The 14,719-nt window shown below is 40.5% G+C and overlaps 1 protein-coding gene across 1 annotated transcript; it reads left to right on the plus strand.

Annotated features, from left to right (window-relative positions):
• The first annotated feature begins 318 nt into the window (after positions 1-318).
• LOC139646011 (sodium- and chloride-dependent GABA transporter 2-like) lies at positions 319-10,516 on the plus strand. Its single transcript, XM_071521907.1, has 14 exons — positions 319-505; positions 648-782; positions 1,509-1,649; positions 2,098-2,185; positions 2,510-2,642; positions 5,249-5,383; positions 5,936-6,039; positions 6,358-6,482; positions 7,364-7,476; positions 7,963-8,100; positions 8,394-8,496; positions 8,811-8,911; positions 9,598-9,768; positions 10,376-10,516. Exons 1-14 carry the CDS (start codon positions 319-321, stop codon positions 10,514-10,516), a joined length of 1,815 nt encoding a protein of 604 aa, XP_071378008.1.
• The last annotated feature ends 4,203 nt before the right edge of the window (positions 10,517-14,719 follow it).

Genomic DNA, 14,719 nt, shown 5'->3' on the forward strand with positions numbered 1-14,719 from the left:
ACACACACACACACACACACACAAGAGGTATGACTTAAATGCCACTGTTTCAGTCAACATAAAACGAAGTGTGGAGATAGGTTTGGCTATGCGAGACTACAGTCAGCACCACCCACAGATCTAGACACAAGCCCACTTCAGCAGGACATTTACAACTTCATATTATATACCACTATTTTTCTCCAGGCTGCCATTGAACCACATTTTGTAGATTGTGAGGATTTTGGTACACAAATTTTGAGTGGCTTCAGGTGAAATTTGTTTTCACTGCCCACGTTTTTTCAGGAAGCATAGTAGTGATTTAAGAAAAAGAAAAAAATGGTCAACGGAAAGAATAACTCCTACACCGTTTCCTTGCCAAATGGATACCCAAAGAAGCATAAAGAGTTGGAGGGACGGGGGAACTGGGGGAATAAAGCCGAGTTCATCCTGACTGTGATGGGGGCAATCATCGGACCTGGAAACGTATGGAGGTTCCCTTACCTATGCTACAAAAACGGCGGAGGTGAGGTTAAGTTTTGGCTTCAGTTTTCACGCTAAATGGTTTCCAAAAGGGGACTGGAGTTGTGAGGGAAAATTAGAAATATTCCCGGGCACTGTCCTTATTCTGGGAGCTATTTAGAAGTAAAGCTCCTCTCGTCTTGCAGGTGTTTTCTTCATCCCATACATCTTGTTCATGATGACCTGCGGAATCCCCTTATTCTTCCTTGAGACTGCCTTAGGACAGTACACCAGCCAGGGGGGGATCACATGCTGGAGGAGGATTTGTCCACTGTTCGAAGGTAGAAAAAAAAGACTTTTTCTGTATTTCTGGTCCTTTTCTGGTTCTGTTAATATGCAATCATCAACAGAGGTTGTAAAACAATCACGTGGAGCGTGATAGACAGCAGACTTTTTGGATGTAACTTTTAATTGGCGCAGGGGGAAGGATTGTACCGCAGGCAACACATGTATCACGCCGCAATTTCCTTTGCAAATGTCTGTTCAGGAAAATGTATTTTATATATTTCTCATATATCCAGCTGGATTTATAGATATGCCATGTAGGCGACGCGCGTAATTACGCACGAAGTCTCCCCTTTGCGTCCATGGCCGTAACTGAGCAGCTTGTCAGTCGACCGGACTGAGACACCCTCCGGACACTGGTCTGCAAATGCGTATACTTTGTACTTTGTTTTTATCAAAGCATAATGTGGAAGTTTTAAATGATCATTTATTACTGACATCTGTGATTTGTTATGAATGTGAATTAATTGGCACGCTTTTTACGCATGACTATGCATTGGCGAATAACCCTCAATGCATGACCAAAAAAAGCTCTTGATATTTGACATTGTTGAGTCAGATAACACGCTCACAGATACAGTGCAGAGCGAGGAGTGCAGCACTAAAACATTTTTTTGTATAACAGAAGAAATTCAGATTAACTGTTTGACGAGTAAAAACGCTTTTCTATCTATGCATCGTCCACACATTCTACATACATGTTATATTGTTCTTGTTTCCAGGCATGGGCTATGCCAGTCACTTGATCATAGCGTTCAGCGCCACCTCCTACATTGTCATCCTGGCGTGGGCTTTCTTTTATTTATTCTCCTCATTCAGCGCCGATTTGCCCTGGGCCAAATGTGGACACTACTGGAACACAGGTAGGCTGGTCCTGCAGCGAGTGGGGAGGGGCTGGGAGGCGCATTTATACAGTAACGTTATTGGTAATGAGATATTAATTGAAGGGAGTTTTGGGGTTGGGCTTCTCTGGCACGGAGAACTTCTTTTTTGGTCTAGTAAGGAGGGATTTGATCATTTCTCCCAATAATATCCCACTGAAATATGATCTATTCTCTATATTAAAACTCTCAACAACAACAATCTCTGATTTGATGGCAATATCAAAGCAGTTTTGTTTAGGACCATGATAGGATAGGGTCTGCTGTTATGGAGCTTAATTAAATGTTTTGTATAACAATCAAACCCTTAGGGGTCATTCACATGTTCATTTATCTGTGATAGATGTAAAATGTCATATTACAAATTTCTTTCCAAGGTTTGAAACAATATGAAATACTAACAGTAGTACTTTGAACTTTTTTGCACCAGACTCATGCATGGACTTCAGCAATGACAATGTGAGTGTCAGCATGGCATCCAGAGTGAACGCAACTCTTCCCGTTGTGGAGTTCTGGCAGTAAGCAGCACTTTACTCACAGAATGCTCTACTGCACACAAACTCTTTCTTTCAACCTCGTTCTGCCCATTCTCTCTTCTCAACTCTCCCTCTCACTCCGCATCCTCTCCCCCATCACACTCCCATCTCTACTCACTCCTATTTCACCTGACTCTGATTTCTTTCACTTTGTTCATCCTTTCTCTGACACCTTCCTTTCCTCCCTCCCTACATCTCTCTTACCCTCCCTTTCCCCTGCCTGCCATTCACTTTTTTTCCCCTCTCCCTATCTTTTTCCACCCCCCTTCCTTCTCCATCTCACCTCCACCTGTCTTCTCTTTCCAGGCGCCGGGTCTTGAACATCTCAGGTGGCATCGAGGAGGTGGGCAGCGTGAGGTGGGAGCTGGCCATGTGCCTCATCCTCACCTGGGTCATCTGCTACTTTTGCGTCTGGAAGGGCATCAAGTCCACAGGGAAGGTGAGCGGATGAAACATTCATACCTACTTTTGTGAAATGCTGGCCCAAAACCTATTGAATATGTGAAACAGTTACATTTTCAACAACATACTTTAAGTAATTTCCAGTTATCTAGGCTATTTCCTCTCACTTGATTAATCTGATATTTTGTTTTGAAAAATACATATATAACAATATAACCCGATAACAAGACCTGAGGCTTTTTGTTGCCTTGAGAAGAGAACCATTTCACATCAGAAACACAGTAGGCTATTTGGTCCATATGCACTTTTTTGCAGATATGTGTTCCTTACCATCTTACCTTTCAGACAAACAAATACATAATGTCATGAACTGGAAACATGAGAAAGAAAGTGATATAAAATGCCTTGTTGATTGTCCTTTTATCTGATTGAGGGTCTAAACTGATATTAGGTGTAAAGGGCCAGGAGACAGCTTAGGGCTGTGAGAGCCCAGAAACCATTACACAGGAGTTATGTGAAAGTAGTAATAACCGGTAAATCTAATTATTTGGGAACTGATTTGGACAAAACAGCACTGTAGATGATCCTTTGCAGAGATTGCTACCCCACCACCTTCAGATGATCTATCTTGGTGGAACAGATACTAAGCAGACGGGTGGATACCAGTGTCAGAAATGCTCGTTTTAACCATGTTTCAGTGATAACCAGCATATCAGGATTGGAACCATACCTTTAACTGATTTTGACTGAATAATAGTGGCAAATTGTCAATAAAGCAAAGATCATTTTTGGTCATTCATGATCTTTGAATGTTACTTTTTTAAAGAAGAACCGTTGAGGTTAAATGTTTAAAAAGACAGATAGTACTTTTTTGCCAGATGGGATGTCAAATTTTTGATGCTCAATATCTCAGAACTGCACTCCGCCAAGATAGAATCTTATAATACCAAGATCACAATATTGGGTTTTTTTTTATCTAGATCAGATGATAACTTTAATGAGGTGTAAACCAACTAGATGGTGTAACATGAATACAATGCCAGTAAAAAAAAAGTTTGTAGTGAAGCCATATCTATGTAGCCAATAGGGAACTGTTAGTAACAAATATTGTCGGTGAGAGAGAGGGTGGCTGGCAGCTTCACCTTTTCATACAGTTTTTTTTTTGCTGACGGACCATTTTATCTGTGGACAGGAATATTCTGCGAAAGGGTTTATTCATGTCAACATGGACAGTCAATCGCACAGTATCAAAGGTGCATGTCTAGAGCATGAAAACGTAGCCAGTGTCCGTGTAGGTGTCAGAACTATTACTCATACACCTGAAGGCCTCCCAGTCTGCAGTGCTGAGGTAGTCTTTTAACTGATTTACCTTTGAGATAGGTGGTGGAAAGATTTGCCTGGTGGGAGCGTGTCAATGTTCCCTCAGCCCCTATGTTCCCTCAGCCCTATGTAATGTTTTAGGTAATGTTTTCGCCCCTTTTGCCCCCTAACCCTAACCCTAACCCTCTGATGCTCAGGGAACATGGGGCTGAGGGAACATAGGGCCTAATTTAGATGGGGAAAAAAATTCATGAGGGAACATAGGGCTGAGGGAACATAGGGATGACCCCTGCCTGGGAAGACTAGTTGTGTTTTTTCTGCATGTTGGAACCATCTGGACCATTGCAGGAATCACTCCAAGAAATGGTGAAGCGTTTGGATTGAACAATTATTCTGCTTTTGCAATACGTGTATTGTTTCCAGAGGCTTGGATCTCTTCCTCAACACTTTCTTCTTACAGCAGTCAAGTCTATCCAAGTGTGCATGTATTTGGTTGGGTTAGTATGTCTGACTAATGGTATGTATTAGGCAAGTTCAATTAAATATCACTGTCACAGGTTGGGTAGCCTAGCAAGAGGCACACTATGGCAATGTTTTTATTTATTTATTTTTTTATTACTTATATTATGAAAAAGTCATAACCTCCAGAGTCATGTTTTCATGGGACACCAAGGGACCAGAAAATGAGTGTGTCTTTGAAGCCAAGTTCTTACAGATAGGGCAAATTTTCGCAGTAGAAGCCAGACGCAATAAACACTAATATGAACCTAACGGCAGTGTGAAATCAATCACCTCGGCTGTAATGTTTTAAATTTAGTTAGATTGCATTTGAGTTTTTACATTTCACCCTCTCAGTTAAATAATGTAATGGTTACAAACCAGGCAGTAGACCATACATCATTAGTTTTTGTTGTTATGTTGCCATCTTGGACCAAGCCAGTTGACCTATAGGACTGACTCAATACATTACTTCAGATTAGAGCTGACTACAGGTTCTGTGGACTCGTATACCTCAAATGCCCCTGATGTGTTCATTACTGAGTAGAATCACTGCTGGATCACAGATGTTGTACTATCCTGAGACTTATAGTATGTAGAGGGAGCTCTAGGCTCCAGGTGTGTGTGTTACCTGTCAGAAAGTCTATATGAAGAAGACCCATTGTTATGTGTAAGCAAAAGAAAGCTACTTATGGTGTCCTGAGTCCTCATTGATATTTTGGGATCCACAATGTTATAGATGTAGTGAAGAAAATGGATTAAAAAAAACAATAGACTAAGTGACAGTTCACAGCATGTACTGTATGATCTCCTCTCTCCCTCCAGGCGGCCTACTTCACAGCTACCTTCCCCTTCATTATGCTGTTTGTTTTGCTTGTGCGTGGTGTTACTCTGCCGGGGGCAATAGATGGGATTATCTACTACCTCTGGCCTGATGTCTCCCGCCTCTCAGATCCACAGGTAGGTCCTTCACACCCACAAACACATAGAATATTCACACACGCAAACACGCAAACACACACACATACACATTTACTTAAGAGACACATCATGAGTATGTGGCATTCATTATAGAGATATGCTGTCACAGATGCACCCGTTCCACATCTGCTGTATCAAACAAATAAAACTGGCATTAACGCACAATAAATGGCAACTGCCGATGTTTTCTTAGAGTATTGCCAATATCTTGGTCCTGTTTTGGACCTCCCTGCAGTTGGCGCCACTCACCACCAGTTTTACAGTTTACAGTCACACCAGAAACTCCAGTGACACTTCAGTTCACATTCAAAGAGCTTGTGCTTCAGATTCAATCAATTCAGGAAAGACATTTTGATCAAAATTCAAAAACTTGAAATTGGTTTGCCAATAAACGACTATATCCAATCTCTAGACCAGACCCCAAACCGAGCAGAGTGTGTATCCAGTTTGCTACTATGTTTCCTTTACACATATACACACACACACACTCACACACATGCATGCACATACCCTTTCATCTGCACTTTTCAGGTGTGGATGGATGCTGGAACTCAGATCTTCTTCTCTTATGCCATCAGCCTTGGGTTCCTCACCTCTCTCGGCAGCTACAACACTTACAACAACAACTGCTACATGTAAGCCGAGTCTTATCAATCAAAATCAAAATCAGATCAGCTTTTCTGAGTGTAATCTGCAAAGGAAAATGTCGGTGTTAAGATTTTTGGTCTTTTCCATAATCTCTCTGCAGCTTCAGCTCCACTATTTTTGGGTGTGAATACTTTTGACCGCTTTTAAGGAAATTTGGAAAAAAAAAAAAAAGTCTAAAAAGAAAAATTTGAGTCTCGAGTAGATCAAAAACAATTCATAATTCTATGATGAGCATCCACTGCTTACTCACTTACTTAAACTTTTATAGAGTTGCATTAATTTAAACGTCTCCCTTTTCCTTTCAGGGATTGTTTCTACCTCTGCCTGCTGAACAGCGCTACCAGCATTGTGTCGGGCTTTGCCATTTTCTCTGTTTTGGGTTTTATGACCTACGAACAAGGAGTGGATATTGCTGAGGTGGCAGAGTCAGGCAAGTATTGACTAATTTTTGTTCTATTAATTATACAGGAAGCGTTAGAGTGAACCATGACCAGTAGGAATTGCAACAACATCAACAGGTTCACAACAGGTTTTTTTGCCTTGAGACTGTCTTGCCGGTTGCTCATTTGCAGCACCGTCCTCCATTGATGAGGAGGGGCGGGGAGTTTTTGCTCCAAAACAGACTTTGGGCTGAGCAGTGGGTTTTGAAAGCCAGAAATCTCAGCAACCTGGCAAAGAAATCGTTGAGTCATTGGTATCGATCAACAACCCGGTCAACTCCCTGCTGATATTATGATCACTGTGTGCGATGGGACAGTAAAAATCGTTCTTATTGCTCTCTCAGTGTTGCTTGACTGTTTGATGTTTATAGCAGAAAGTATTATGAAGAGCTAGCTCTTATCATTATATAAATTATTATTATATAAATCTCTTTCAAGCTAATGGAAAACACACACTCTCCTCAACACTTTTCTGAAACAGGAAAGTGAGTGTGTGTGTAGAGTGTGTGTGTGTGTGTGTGTGTGTGTGTGTGTGTGTGTGTGTGTGTGTGCGCGCACGTGTTGTTTTTTTAGTATGTTGGTAAATTGTGATTTTTGTTTAAGTTTGAGAGTCACTAGGTTGCATCCTGTTACTCTACCATGCCTGCTGACAACATTGCATGCAGACTAGTACTGGCTAGTATTTTCCTTCCTGGAATACAATAGCATATGCTTTGATAGTGTTGCAATGTAATGTTTAATGTTTTAAAATAATGTTTTTTTAAAAGAAGTCTTTGTTTTAAACCTCTTTATCTCTCTCCCTTTCCCTCTCTGTGCATGAATGTGTTGTGTATGTGTGATTGTGTGTGTGTGTGTGTGTGTGTGTGCGCAGGTCCAGGGCTGGCGTTCATTGTTTACCCACGTGCGGTGGCCATGATGCCCATGCCTCAGGTCTGGTCGGTGTGTTTCTTCATCATGATCATTCTGCTGGGCTTGGACAGTCAGGTAACCACACAACCTCTCTCAAATGAATGAATGATTGAATGAATGGTTAATGACTGAATCAACATATTTTTTATCTGCATCCCCATTAAGCTAGTCTTCCAGGATTACACATCAAGGAGACACCCTTATACATTTTAATATTTTTAGATTTTAGACATTCTGTCCAGAGCAAATTACGTTGTGCGCAACACTAGAATAAGCTTCAATTCCTAGATCACCGAAATAACAAGCAACCAAAAGAGGGAGTGCAAAGGAAGTCCTTGATATTCCTGTTTAGAGAACAATCATATAAGAGCAAAGTGCTAGGAAAAGAAATAGACTAAGAGCTAAGGAGAGAGATGGAGGGGATCCTTTAGAGATCAGTAGAGAAATCATGAAATTTTCTAAGTTTAAAATTAACATTATTAACATAACTTGACTGGAGACATCCCATGCAGATGGATTTACAGGGAAATGACTCTCCTCCCTCCCTTCATTTCCTTCCAGTTTGTCGGTCTGGAGTGTCTGATGACCTCAGTGGTTGATCTGTTCCCTACTTACCTGCGCCGAGGCTTCAGGCGAGAGCTGCTTCTGCTGGCCATCTGCACTGTGTGTTGTTTGCTGGGCTTCTCCCTGGTCACCGAGGTTGGTGCAGTACACATGGAGCAACACATACAGTTACAAAAACACTTCCACAATGTTCTGTGTACATTTTGAAATATACACATTTACCATTTTCCATATACACTGTAATGTTACTATACTAGATAATAAGATAATAGTTAAAAGTGCAGGTTGTGAGATCTTTTTGTTTTGTTTTAAACAAAGATCTTTGGTGAGGAAACTTTTGTTGCTGTTTACTGACATTTATGTTATCATTGTTGATGTTAATGATTGTTATTGTTGTCATTGTTGATGTTGATTGTTGTTGATGTTAGGGAGGGATGTACCTGCTCCAGTTGTTGGATCATCATGTTTGCAGTGGCACCACTCTGCTCCTCCTCTCTCTCTGCCAGTCTGTCAGCATCGCATGGGTCTACGGTCAGTATACACAGTATAATCCACCATGTCAATATACCTTATCCTGTTTACAATAACCCAGATAAAGCTCTTATAGAGATTATGAGAAACCGGAATAGGATACATAAGATACTTTACCACAAACCATGACGCATGTATACACCTTAATTTTCATTTTGGGACGAACTATACCTTTAACCCAGTAACCCAGTCTATTTTAGACCAAGTCTCCTTAAATGGGCAGGGATATGTGTGTTTGGGATATAAGGGTGCATGTAAACAGTGGGACCGACCCAGAATTGACCTTTCACATACCTTTCCCTTGCCCTTGCCAGGTGCTGAGCGTTTCTACGGCAACATCACAGACATGATTGGCTATCGTCCGTACCCAGTAATGAAGTACTGTTGGCTCTACATCACTCCCTTCGTCTGCTTTGTAAGGGTTCAGCCATTCATTTAATTTGTTTTTTTTCTTCCTCTGTGTGTATATATCTCTCTCACTGTTTGTCTCTCTTTCCATTCAATGATGCACACTGATTAGCCTGAGATTCTGTATAATGTGTCCATTCTAAAGAGAAACGCACAGCTACTGTACTCAGTGAGAGTTATTTGCATATGCACACATACTCACAGGCAATAACACACACAGCTGTGCACACACACACACACGCACAGCGGATTTATTGTATTGACTTAATCCTATAGCACTCGTCCCCCCCGCCCCCCTTGCCTCCCTACCCTCAACCCCTCTCTTTACAAGCTCATATATAAGCACAGCATGAGTGAATCTGCAGCCCATTAGTGTGACTCAGAGACTAATACATCTGTAAAGATATATCATCCCTCCTAATGCTTATATGGTTAGAGTAAAGTCTTTAAGACATTGTTCAATATTGATTCTGTGAAGTGAAAGCAAAAGGAAATTCTAAACCCACCACTTGACCGATTCATCGTCTACATCACCTTTTTAAGGATGTACTGTATTTTATGGAGAGGAAGAATGTATGGGAGCTTTTCAGATAGATTTTCATAGATAGATAGATAGATAGATAGATAGATAGATAGATAACTTTGGCTAATAATGTTAGTAACACATATCCACTTTCTCTCCCCACATCACAGGGAACATTCATCTTCTCCATCATCAAACATTCCCCGCTGAAGTTCAGTAACAGTTACGTTTATCCAGCCTGGGCGAACATCATCGGCTGGTTCATAGCCACCGTCTCCCTCTCCCTCATCCCTCTGTTTGTGGTGTGTAAAATGGCGAAAGGCAAAGGCACGCTTCGACAGGTGAGCATGATCATAGTCAAAAACCATGTTTTCTCTCTAATGTGTTGTATTTGTTTTTCTCTCTTTTTAAAGTTGTGTGTTTGTGAGTGCGTGTGTCGGTGGTTGATCAACATCCCCGCAGATATACTGTGATCATTTTGTGCTACTCTTTCCTTTCCTGTGCTTTGTCAAAGATTTCTCAATATACTGCATTAGGTTTTCTCAGAACTTCTTTTGTTTTTCACAAGAACAGTTTTGTAAGAAACACCCATAGGATTACATGGATTGCTTGCATTAAGATTTGTAGGAAGCCATGCCCCTTTTACATCAGGTTTTACATTACATTATTGGGAAATTATCAGCTTCCAGTTGTCTAGGTTGTACACAAATTGTCAGAAGACACATTCTCAGGTATTTTCTGGTGCGGTCACTTAGCCACCCCTATTGGTGAAAGATAGTTTGCTCTTTTACTTCTTCACATTGTAGAGCTTTCATTTGTCTACATGAAGAGTCATGTCCTTTTTCCATGGAAATGACTACTTGTTGGCCAGGCTGTACTGCAAAATGTTTATTTTCACCTTCCTCTCACCTACCTGCTGAATTCTACTTTACTCGTCTCTCTCCCCAGCGATTCCTGCTGCTGTGCTCTCCTGTGGACGACCTTCCCATGGAACTGAAATGTCCTCCTGCACAGGCATCCAATGGCACCGCTGCCCACACTGAAGTCAAACCTCTATCCCACACCGGGGCAGAGAAGCTCACTCAGTGAACACAGAGAGGCTTTTGGATTGAGAAATGTACATTAGTCTGTGGCTCAGTACAGAGGTCATTACAGCATCCTTTCTCTCTGGCTCTGGGTTTTTACTTTTTCTTCCTGATATTATCTCGCAGTTAGGATGAAAATGCGTCATCATTTGGTAAAGATGGAGATTTTGTTTGTTGCTCCTGAAGGGGAGCTTGGCCTATGCCAAGATTCACAAAATGTAAATCAATCCTGAAAACCTTTTTATAGCTTGCATATGTTAGACTCACTTGTTTTTATATTGTGACTGACAGTATATATTCTGAACATAGAGATTGTTTTTATGCCAAGCAAGCAAGACTGGTACCTTGGCATAAAATAAGTATGCACATTACTGCAAAACTGTGGCAATACCATATGCCATTTAGACATATTTAGTCGATAGACATATTGAATGAGCTGGAAGTGACATGTACTTTGCTCACAGTTGAATATGTTGTTTGGATCATTGTTGGTGCACGCCTGTGTGTGTGTGTCACCAGGTGTGTGTGGTATTTGAGTCTATCATTGTACAGTAAAGTTTGATTAAGGACACAAAGTATTAAGTCAGTAACAGCAGGGAGCATCCTCTCTCCCCAACCAGTTCTCAGTAATTCACACTTGGAGATGCAGCAGCTCCACTAACTGCTACGTTCCTTTATTGGCCACAGAACGAACCGAGCTGATCGATGATCGACGGGTATTTTTGCTCAGTGACTAGTGCCTACAAAACAAAGACATTCCTCCATTTCTACTCTGCCACATGTAAAATTATGAATATGTCCTGTTATGTATCTTTATGTATAGTTGCACTCCAAAAATATCATGTTTGCAAGTGATTCTTTGAAAATGTTGTAAAAGTTGGGTTTTTACAGAGTTGTATTTCCCCCAAAACAAATCGTATGTAAACCCAAGATTGTGAAATGGTTCAGTTGTAAAAAAAAACCCATTTGAAAACCCAAAGTCAGTTCTGTAAATTTATCAACAGGATTGTAAACCCATATTTTGCAGGTACAACCCTCAGTTTATGATTATGAATCACCATTTACGTCTATACACACAGACACGGATTGTGATTGTGTGTTGTGTGAGTGCGCTTCTCGTTCTCTCCCATGGTACAAACACTGCTGTTGAACAGGTCTGTTAGGCCATTCCCAACATCAGTAATAACTCTTAACTGGAGCCAGTCAGGAAAATATGTTGATCGTATGTTAAGGATATCTAAGTTATGAAATACTTACAGTTTCGCTTTTTTTACGAAAAGTTCAGCTGTGGCCAACTTTTCTCGGCCAACAAGCCTCTTGACCGTCAGTCGAGTTTCCCTTGTCTCTCAGCTCTATAGGAAATTAATGGACATCCGGCAACTTGTTGATCGTGACCAATTTACAGTTTATAAGTGATAAATAATAAGCTTTACCTCGCTGTCACTCTCACCTCACGATAAGTCTCCCTCACACCTTTGATTGATGTATTGTATTCTTTTATCTTTTTTGTTTGTTTAAGTTTGTGAACTGCCAAGTGCCAACTATATAAATGGTTGCCTATACAGCTATTTCCTTGGTTTTCCTGTAAAGAAAGGTTGAACCAAAGCTGAGTACAGGAGGGCATGGAAAACAAGCAATATTCATTATTGCACATTATAGCAAGGAATATACAGTAACTTTATGAATGTAATTTCATCCGTTCGACAACCTTCACATTACCTCTCAGTATCACACTGACCTAGGGCTGCAACTAACGATTATTTTCATTGTCGATTAATCTGTCGGTTATTTTCTCCATTAATCGATTAGTTGTTTGGTCTATAAAATGTCAGAAAATGGTGAAAAATGTGGCTCAGTGTTTCCCAAAGCCCAAGATGACGTCCTCAAATGTCTTGTTTTGTCCACAACCCAAAGATATTCAGTTTACTGTCATAGAGGAGAAAAGAAACCAGAAAATATTCACATTTAAGAAGCTGGAATCAGAGAATTTTGACTTATTTTTCTTAAAAATTACTCAAACCGATTAATTAATTATCAAAATAGTTGGCGATTAATTTAATAGTTGACAACTAATCAATTAATCGATTAATCGATTAATCGTTGCAGCTCTACACTGGCCTCAGTCTTATCCTCTAATGGTTAATAAATGACTGTTACACCAAAATCCTTAACGTGTTTGATATGAAAGGCTTCATTCCAAAATGTTGTGTATCCGTTTGAGATTTGATTCCTGGAAGATGATACTTAATTTTCTTTTTTAATTACAGATGATTCAAGCCTTAAAAATGTGGGTATTTTGTAGGTAAAGGCATTAGGAAGGCTACTAGCTTTACCTTTAAGTCAGCAATATTTTTTTAAAAGAGGGGGCCATGTATTAAACTTACTCAGTTCACTTGATTTTTAAACCAAACATAATAGGCAAGGCAAGGCAAGGCAGCTTTATTTGTATAGCACATTTCATACACTGGGGCAATTCAAAGTGCTTTACAGGGTGATAAAAATACAGTAAAGGTAAAAGATTTACAATTAAAAAGTGCAAAAATACAGACAAGAGATACAAAAGATAAAAGACTTAAAAGTAAACTAGTGCAGTTCAAATCAAATGAGATAGAAAGATGAAAGAACACAACAAATACAACAAATACTCCCACTTTTAGATGCACATTGTGAGTGAACCCATATGTTTTTCTGTAATTTTCTTTTCCCCTGTCCTTCCTGATTCTACTCTTGATCTGATATTTACGTCAGATCTCACTGCCTAAGGCAGACGAGAATCATAGATTCTCCTCTTGGTCAAAAATCTCACCATCCAGAGATGGATGAGAATCACACAGGGTAAAGCTCTGTCCCCCCCACATATAGTGTTCACTCATGCGCAAATAAGCATTACCTGGACAAGACGAATGAAAATTCGTACTTGCCCGTGTCAGCTCTGTTGGGATCCTGAACAGAAAGAGTTAAAATTAAGGTTATTTAAAAGCTGAGCTGAAAAGATACGTTTTTAGCCATTACAGGGTAGAGTAGGCAATGTAAAATAAGAAAGTTTTTAGCTTTGACTTAAAAGCGGTCAGAGTCGGGGTCTGTCTAATATCATCTGGGAGGTTATTCCAGGTCTGTGTTGCATGATAACAAAACGCTGCTTCACCGTGTTTTGTTCTAACTCTTGGGACAGCCAGTAGGCCAGCCCCAGATGTCCTAAGGTTCCTAGAAGGTTCATATGGCACAAGCATGTCAGAGATGTATTTGGGCCCAGAGCCACAGAGTGATTTGTAGACAAGCAGCAAGATTTTGAAATCAATTCTCTGAGTGACTGGTAGCCAGTGTAAGGATTTTAGAACTGGTGTAATGTGGTCGTATTTCTTAGTTTTCGTCAGGACCCTGGCAGCGGCGTTCTGAATAAGTTGGAGTTGCCGAAGAGCTTTTTTTGAAAGCCCTGTGAACAGACCATTGCAGTAATCCAATCTACTGGAAATAAAGGCGTGGGTAAGCCTTTCTAGGTCTTGTTTGGACATTAGTCCTCTGACTCTTGCAATATTTTTTAGATGGCAGTAAGCTGACGAAGTTACCGATTTGATGTGGCTATTGAAATTTAAATCTGAGTCCAGGATAACGCCAAGATTTCTGGCTTGACTCTTAGTTATGAGGCACAGGGAGTCAAGGTGAGAGCAGACATTCTGTCTTTCTTTCTGTGCTCCAAAGACAATTATCTCGGTCTTATCTCTGTTTAGTTGGAGAAAATTTTGCCGCATCCAGTCATTGATTTGTTCCACGCAGTGACACAGAGTTTCAACAGGTCCATAGTCACCTGGTGAAAGTGATATGTAGATTTGCGTGTCATCTGCATAATTATGGTAGGCTACTTTATTATTTTGTAGGATTTGGCCTAACGGAAGCATATAGAGATTGAACAGGAGAGGTCCCAGAATGGACCCCTGTGGAACCCCGCAGGTCATGGCCATCTGCTCAGACACACAGTTTCCAATGGAGACAAAGTACTTTCTGTCATGAAGATATGACTTGAACCACTTAAGGACAGTTCCAGAGAGTCCCACCCAGTTTTCTAATCTTTGTAATAGAATTGTATGGTCCACAGTGTCAAAGGCAGCACTAAGATCCAACAGTACTAAAACAGAGACTTTGCCTGAGTCATTGTTCAGGCGAATGTCATTTAGTACCTTTATGAGTGCAGTCTCAGTGCTGTGATGGG

This window comes from Centroberyx affinis, unplaced genomic scaffold, assembly GCF_046629955.1.
Source record: "Centroberyx affinis isolate AG114_WGS23_722 - 3 ecotype Tasmania unplaced genomic scaffold, CSIRO-AGI_Caff_v1 ptg000941l_1, whole genome shotgun sequence".
Lineage (NCBI taxonomy): Eukaryota > Metazoa > Chordata > Actinopteri > Beryciformes > Berycidae > Centroberyx > Centroberyx affinis.